This window comes from Grammomys surdaster, unplaced genomic scaffold (assembly GCF_004785775.1).
Source record: "Grammomys surdaster isolate TR1022 unplaced genomic scaffold, NIH_TR_1.0 136, whole genome shotgun sequence".
Taxonomy (NCBI): Eukaryota; Metazoa; Chordata; class Mammalia; order Rodentia; family Muridae; genus Grammomys; species Grammomys surdaster.
This window is the reverse complement of record NW_021604594.1, coordinates 15,737,866-15,746,290: the sequence shown is the minus strand read 5'-3', so window position 1 is coordinate 15,746,290 and position 8,425 is coordinate 15,737,866. Positions and strand designations below refer to the sequence as shown.

At 36.0% G+C, this 8,425-nt stretch overlaps 1 protein-coding gene across 1 annotated transcript in view; it reads left to right on the top strand.

The window, feature by feature from the left end:
- The window catches only part of LOC114617438, a 38,260-nt gene that overhangs the window by 4,135 nt on the left and 25,700 nt on the right, over positions 1-8,425 (top strand). The window contains exons 2-4 of the mRNA XM_028763040.1: positions 2,842-2,875; positions 3,195-3,315; positions 7,886-8,099. Coding sequence (XP_028618873.1) covers positions 2,842-2,875; positions 3,195-3,315; positions 7,886-8,099 — 369 coding nt within the window. The remainder of the gene's footprint in view (positions 1-2,841; positions 2,876-3,194; positions 3,316-7,885; positions 8,100-8,425) is intronic.

Genomic DNA, 8,425 nt, shown 5'->3' with positions numbered 1-8,425 from the left:
TGTATGTATGTATGTATGTATGTATGTATGTATGTATGTATGTATGTGTATATATATGTATGTATATGTGTGTGTGTGTGTGTGTGTGTGTGTGTATAAAATTGTGCCACATCTTCCCAAAGTCAGGGATCACTATGAAAGTGAGGGTGAATAGATAACTAAGAACAGTATGGATATCTTCAACTGTACATAACAATAAATAGTCATAAAAGTAAGACTGCACTCTTAAGATATTTCTCTCCCTTTTTCTTCCATGGTACATGTTTTCTGTGACTTTAATTACTTCATTTAAATCCAGTATTACTATATGCCAAAACAACCAAAAATGTAGCACATATTGAATTATTAATCCTGTTTTCTTGATGCCATTTTCCATAAGCAGTGGACCCTGGCATTCTTGTGCAGCGTTCAAGCCTAGTGTAGTACTAATTTCCTCTTGTTTCAGAGTGTCCTGCACTTTCAACTGCAAGTTCATAGGAAACATGTAGGTGACATGTATTTCTGCTTCCACTTTCTTCCCTGAACAGAATCACTTTCTCGGGATTTTGTTTATGTGTGCTCTGTTTGTTTCGATTTGAGTTTTGACAGCTCTTCTTTCCTATGCGTGTAGACTTCCTTGTGCTCAGACAGAGCTTACATATTTTTACTCGAATGTCACTTTGATTTATGATATCATTATCATTTGTGTTTTGAACTTGGTGCTAATTTATCTTTCCTTGTGGTGGGCTAGTATTTCCTGCATTTTAACTTAAAGGCAAATAAAAATAGAAACAGTCTGTAATAATCTCCAAGTACACTGCATTTTTATGAATGAATCAATGAATAATGTCATTGGGATCCGCCGGCATGTACACAGAACCACAGATATAGCATAGTTACAAATAATGAAAAGATTTTTAAGGAAAAATACTGTAAGAAAAATACCAAATATGGATGTCATGTGACCAGCTGCACACATCATATTCCTGCATTATATTTTTCCTTCTGTGATAAACCACAGGCTTAACAATGACCAAAATAAACCTTTCCTTTCTAAAGTTTCTTTCTGTAAGAATTTTATAACAGTGGGAAAGCTAACATACTGTGGAACTCTGATTGTACAAACTGGTGTCCCCAAGTTAGAGAATTTTTACTGTTAAAGGGAATAGTAATAAAGAAAATCAAGAAAAACTACAAAAGCTGAAACTTAATGAAGTGTCTTTAAAACAAAATTTTCTTAACTTTTAATTAGTGTGTGTGTGTCTGTGTGTGTGTGTGTGTGTATGTGTGTAAATGTTGTCAGAGGGACATCAGCATCAGATCACCTAGAGCTGGAGTTACAAGCAGTTGTAAGCTTGCTCAGGTCCTGTGCAAGAGCAGCATGTACTTTAAACCACTGAGCTATTTTTTAATAGGTTTTATTAGTCTAATTAAGTGTGCGTATCTGTTAGGGGTGTGTGTTATGAGTGCAGACACTTGAGGTCAGACCTTGTAGAGAGGTAGTTGCAGATAGTTGTGAGCCCCCTGATATGGGTGCTGGGAACCAAAGTCTGGTCCTCTGAAAGAACATTATCTATTCTTAACTGATGGGCCATCTCCAGAGCCTCTACAGTTCCTTTTTCACCTCTAATGTTGTTTAATGAGAATTTTTAGACTATGTTTCCACGCTGCGACAAATCACCCAGTTGAGACAGTATTTTTGCTGCGCTTAATTGGATCTTCATGTCCAAAGATTAGAAGATTTTATATGCTACCTTTAAGGATTTATAGCAGAGTTGTTTAAAATGCTGTGTAGTCTACATTTGGATTATGAAATTCTAAAGTATTTACTTTTTAAAACGTTTTTTTACTTTTTTAAACTTTTTTTACTTTTATTTACTTTTTTACTTTATTTTTATTTTATTTAACTTTACTTACTTTTTTACTTTATTTACTTTATTTTTTGTTTTATTTACTTATTTAACTCTATTTCCTTTTATTAACTGTTTTGTTGTCATGCATCATACATTCCATAAGAAATGCAGGTGTAAATAGTTGAATAAATTCACCAGTTGAGAAATGTCTTTAGACAAACAAACCATTTGTTTTATTGAATGTCAATTTCCAAAATTGTCTCTATACCTAGTTTTCACATTTTTTTTAAAAAAATACTTGTAATTAGGAAAAAATACTTATAACCAGAAATATAATAATAATTTAAATCTACATACCATCATTTGAACTAAAATATTTGAGGACAGATACAATGTTCACAAAGTAATAAGAAACCTGTAGCCACCATTCTTGGTTTTGAATTGAGTCTGCCACTGACATTCTATATGCACTCGGTCAAGTGCTTTGGTCTTTCTTAACCTATTCCTTAGTCATTTATAAAATACTGTCGTTTCCCTCATATAGTCATTACGAGAATTAAACTGAATTTAGATTGCAGTGAAGGTCCCAACCAAGCTAACTCCTATCTTCACTGAAAGACAATTTCCCTTCTTTGGGGACTTACACATTATTTTTCAATTAGAGTTAACATTCATAAAGATTTATTTTTATAGAAAATGACAATATGAAAGACAACATATTTCTTTTCATAAAACAAAACTAGTAATATCATATTTTCCTGTTCCATTTGCTCTCAGAAAGTTTGCTCAGAATTTAATTATCTGTAGTTTTAGTAATAAATGTGTTTTTTTTATGTTACTTTCTATTTTACTGAATCTCACTTGTAGTTTATCACATTTGAAATAGTTTATGAATTTTTGAGTAGGAGAAATATCAAATGCGTGTGTTTTCTATAGATATAATGGTTTTCAGTATTATCTGTTCTTTTCATATTTAAATGTTGAGCAGAAACTTTTATCTTCTTTCTAGGCTGAAGAAGAAAACATCTGGTGAAAAGAATAAGGTATTATAAAGTAAATTTAAAATTATATCTCATTCAAAATAATTTACAAATGAAATGATATATTATGAAATATGGGTGAAATAAATACATGATAGAAACTAAAGTGAAATGGTCTACATTTTTCCATTATCTGGTGAAATTTATATTGAAAATTTCAAATAGTGGCAAAGACTACCATTGATAATCCTTGAAAAATCAGATCCTTTCGTATCTAAAAGAAATCGTAATCATAAAAAGATGGATAGGTGAGATGTTGGTACATTTACCATGTAGTATAAGTATTGAGGACATTCCAATATTATATATTTTTATATTACAGGTTCTGAAGTATGTGGGTGCTATGGATGACCAGTTATCCGAATCATTCTCTGAGGATTATGATTTGCCTGATTATGACAATATATTGATGATAGTTAATCAACTTCAAATGAAGTATAAAGGTAAGGCCACTGCATAAATGTAAAGCCTTTAGTACAGTGTCGAGGTAATTCTCAAAGTCAGAATCTGGCCTATCCACAAGGACTTTTACTAGTTATATCTTTGGTGCAGTGTGAGACATAGGGATGCAGGTTAACATACTATTTTCCCTGCACATTTGTGAAGAGGTTGGCTTCTCACTAATTCACAGTTTTGGAAACTGTTAGAAGTAACAAGTCTATAGGAGGTGGGGTCCACTTGGGACCACTTTTTCTATTCTTGCTAGTGTGTCCTGCTGTGCTGGTGCCTGACTGTCCTGGTTACCACAGCTCTGTAGCTTTATTCTAAGTCAGCCTTCGCAGGGCTCCATGTGATTACCGTGGCTATTTGTATTCTGAATTCTAACTTTTTTTTTCTCATCCTGTTAAAATTTTCATTGGGGTTTTGGAAAAGATTGTACTACTTTATTATCATTTTCAGACATATATCAGCTTTGTAATATAAATCCCAATATGTTGTGAGTATGACCATTCTCTTCTTTTTCTGATGTCCTCTTCAATTTCTATCTTTACGATGAGAAAATTGATTGCTTATTAACAATTGCCACATTTTGCTGAGCAATGCTGGGCACAAGCTTTTAATCCCAGCACTCGGGAGGCAGAGACAAGCGAATCTCTTGAGTTTGAGGCCAGCCTGGTTTACAGAGCGAGCACCAGAACAGCCAGGGATACACAGAGAAATTCTGTCTCAAAAGAACAAAACAAACAACAAAACAAACAAAAACAACAAAATGTTTCTTTAAAAAATTGCTACATTTTGTCTGTAGCTGATTTGTCTACAGCCACAATATATGCAACTTTAAATCAGTTAACACATTTTCAACCTATTTCTGCACTCGCTTTTGCTCACCCTTATTATAATTCTGTCCAAAACAGAGAGAATTGAGAAATACATGAATCTATAGGTATAATGATAAGTTCTTTTTTTTATTTTTTTCACAACCCCCTTCAGGTCTGCCCTCTGACAGTTCCCTATCCCATTGCTCCTCCCCTGTCTCCAAGAGGATGTCCCCAGTCCCACCCTACCACTCCACCAGGCCTCCCCATGTCCTGGGGCCTCAAGTCTCTCAAGGGCTAGGCAACTCTTCTCTCACTGAGGCCAGACCAGACAGTCTTCTGCTGTATATGAATTGGGGGACTCGTACCAGCTGGTGTATGCTGCCTGGTTGGCAGCTCAGTGTCTGAGAGATCTCAGGTGTCCGGGTTAGTTGAGATTACTGGTCTTCCTATGGGGTCACCCTCCTTTATGAATAGATTTAATCCTATGTTCAATTAGCAGAATGATAAGAGGCTCGCCCCTAAGGACTCTGAATTTCTAGCTCTAGGTTCTTAGTCCAGAAATGGTACCAGATGTGGGTTTCATCTTGTGGAGTAAGGCTTTAATCCAATTGGAGAGTGATTAGTTGCTCCTATGGTATTCATGTAGCTACTGCACCACTGGTCATATCTTACTAGGTCAGGTGTTATCTTTAGCTCTCAAGATTCACAGATGTATAAGATTACTTTTTTTCCTATGGAAACAAGCATAATACCTTCCAGCACTATGAAGGCTAGCCAGTAGGGATTAATCTTCCAGCCAGTAATAGCTTAATTTCTTCACATTCTATGATTCAACTTCATGGTGTTTTCAGCAAAGGATTTTACTGTCAAATACTGCAGGACAATCACAGCATTGGCAATAACTTGTAATGTTTTGTGGTATATGGGTCTTCACTGGCCAACAATTCCAAAAAAGTTACTCAATTTCTAGCACGGAGCTTTATATTTATTAACCTGCAGTGTATCTAGTAGGGGCACAGTTGTTCTGTTAAAGGGGAACTCCATTTAACGCACATACTCACTCTCTCCTCTCTATCTCCTCTCCTTCCCTCTCTCTCTCTCTGTCTCTCTATCTGTCTCTCTCTCTCTCTCTCTCTCTCTCTTCTCTATCGTGTGTGTGTGTGTGTGTGTGTAAGCGCCTACAGTAGTATTTTCATAGGAAGTTTTAATAATGTCTAGTGTTTTTATTAGCTACCCTAGCCTACCCCTCCCCATCCCAATTTAACCATTCCTGTTTCACTAATCCTCTTTAAACCTTGATGCCTCCACTTTCTTTCTGCCCTCCTTGAAGGCCTCTCTACCTACTATGCTCTTCCATAATTTCCTGACTTCTTTAGGCATTCCAAATGAAACACACATATTTGAAGATGTGAAGCCATATTCTTGAGTGCGAGAAAACAAGTGGTATTTGTAAGCCTGGGTTACTTCACTCAAGAGCAATTGTTTCCAACTCCTTCCGTTGTCCTATAAATTGCATGATTTTGTTTTTCTTAATAGTTGAATAATATTCCATTTAACTCATTTTGATTATCCATTAATTTGGGATAAAACATCAGTGAACATTGTTGATACTCTATAATAGGATATGGTATTATGATATATGGTATATGATATACAATATGATATATGGTACAGCTGAATCATGTGGGATTTTTTTAGGAACTTCCACACTGATTTGCATAGAGGCTACACCAGTTTGCATTCATCTCAGGAGTAAATAAGTGTTCTCTCCTCCCACATCCATGCCAGCATTTGTTGTTTTTGTTATTATTATTATTGCCATTCTAAGTGAAGTATGATGAAATCTCAAGGTAGTCTTAACATATACTTCCCTGATGGTTAATTATGTTAAACATTTTTAAATATTTACTGGTCTGTATTTCATCTTCTGAGAACTCATTTCTGTTAAACTTTTATGTGTATCAGTGTCCTTCCTGCCTATGTAGCTGTGTCCCATAATCATGCATGGCCAAAAAAGGTACTGGGTGGCCCGGACTGGAGTTCTACATGGTTGTTAGCTGCTTTATGGGTGCTAGGACTCAAACCTGAGACCCTTGAAAGAGCAGCACATATCATAACCACTGACCTATCTCCCTAGCCCCATGTCTCGTTTTTCACTTGGGTTGTTTTCTTGAATTTTTTTTTTTAGTTCTTTGTATATTCTAGGTACTAATCATATGTGATATACATACATACATACATACATACATACATACATATATATACACATACATATACATATACATACGTATATATATATACATATATATATGTGTGTGTATACATATATATATATGTTTGTGTGTGTGTGTGTGTGTATGTACCTGGTTAATAATTTTTTTTCATTCTGTAAGCACCCTCTTTGCTGAAGTGATAGTGTTCTTTGCTGTATAGAAACTTTAGTTTTATTAATTTTTGGTTTTGACTCCTGAGCTATCAGGCTCCTGTTCAGAAATTCCTTTCTATGCCAATAAGCTCAAGCACAGTCCCTACTTTCACCTGTATCTGATTCAGAGTGCTGGATCTTGTGCTGAGGTCCCGCACTTGATCCATTTGGAGTTGAATGTTGTGCAGGGTGAGAGATGAAGGTCAAGTTTCACTCTTCTACAAACGTTTGACCTGCGCCAGTTTTTTTCTTACCCATTGGCCTGAATAACCTCTCCTGCTAGGGAATCTAGACATTAGCAGAGAAGAATTATTTACCTATCAAAGATAAGTATTATCCATGCCTGAAGCATACCATCTCATCATTTATTTGGTATGCATTAGTTTTCACTTTTTCAATATTTTTCTTTCTTCTTTGACTACTTTTTGCATGTGTGTAACATATTTTGATTTTGTACACCTTCTTCTGTCCTCCTTTCTGACATTCCCACTTTCTCTGGATTCCTTCTCCCCAGCAAGTTTCCTTTCTATGTTCCTTTTTATAAGACCTACTACATTTTAATTAGGTTTGCTTGAGTAATAAGCATGGATGTGGGTTGTTTACTGGAGTACAGGGCACTGTTCTAGTGGCTATACCCTTGCAGGAAAAAAAAAAGTCCCTCCCTTCATCCAGTGACCATTAACTTCCAGGAGCTCCTCAGAAAACAATGGGCACATACAACTCTTCTTCATCCCTGATAGAATCCTAGTTCAGTCTTGTGCAAGTCTCTTCAGGTAACCATAGCTGCTATGAGTTACTGACTGCAGTGGGCATGTCATGTCTCAGCCCTAGCCCTTATTTCTCAGCTCTTACATTCTTTGTAGTTTTTTATGTTTGTATGTAAGAGTATCACAGGTCAGAGTCTATTTCTCCTCCTTGCCTAGATAGGAATTTCAGCAAAGCCCCAGCCCGCTGTCTAGACTGGCTAGGATGCTCTTCACCTTCTGATCAGATGTTTATTATTCATCCTTTTGATTCCCAGTAGGGCAGTTTCTTCCTATGGAAAATCTTTCTGTGTGCAGTAGAAAAAGATATTCTGTGGAACCCTAGGACTCTATTTTGGTATATATCTAAATTCACAATGGTCATCTTATTTTGTCTTCTCTATCAGATTTAACCTAAATAAAAGCAGTTAATTCAAAGCAGAAAAATCTTAGTATAATGCACTCCAGACTATAGGCACTCAATCTGCAGTCATTTACCACGAATGACAGAATATGAGAAGGTACAAGCCTGTGTATACAGAATGTGCCCATGTGTTTAATTTCTACGCACTCTTTCCTGATGCAGATTCTGGAAAACCACTGGAAATCCAGGATGCAGTTCGTTCATATAAAATGTTAGTAGAATGTAACCAAAGCCACTCAGAATTGCTTATCGAAAAAAGTAAGAACAAGATAAACCAAGGGAGCGAAGTGATGAAGAAGCCAAGAGAAACAGAAAAAGCAAAACTGCAGCTCAAGTGCAAAAATGAAGATCAAGAACGAGGGCTCGTTGATGTGGGGTACGGTCGCTTGCACTGCAGAAGTATAAATGAGCAGTTGGGGCAGACTACAGAGTTTTTCAGGAAATATTTAAGTGCTGCATTTCCTTATGGACTTCTTCCGTGTTTCCCATTTTGAGAAATGTCTATTAAGTTCATTAGCCCATTTGTTGGTTGAATGATTTCAGGGTTGGTATTTAATTTTAGAATTACACTGGAATATAGGATTGTGTCCTTTGCAAATCACATCTTCCTTTCCTATTGTCAACCATTTAACTTATTCCTCTCCTCTTGTCTTACCTCTCTCTCTCTCTCTCTCTCTCTCTCTCTCTCTCTCTCTCTCTCTC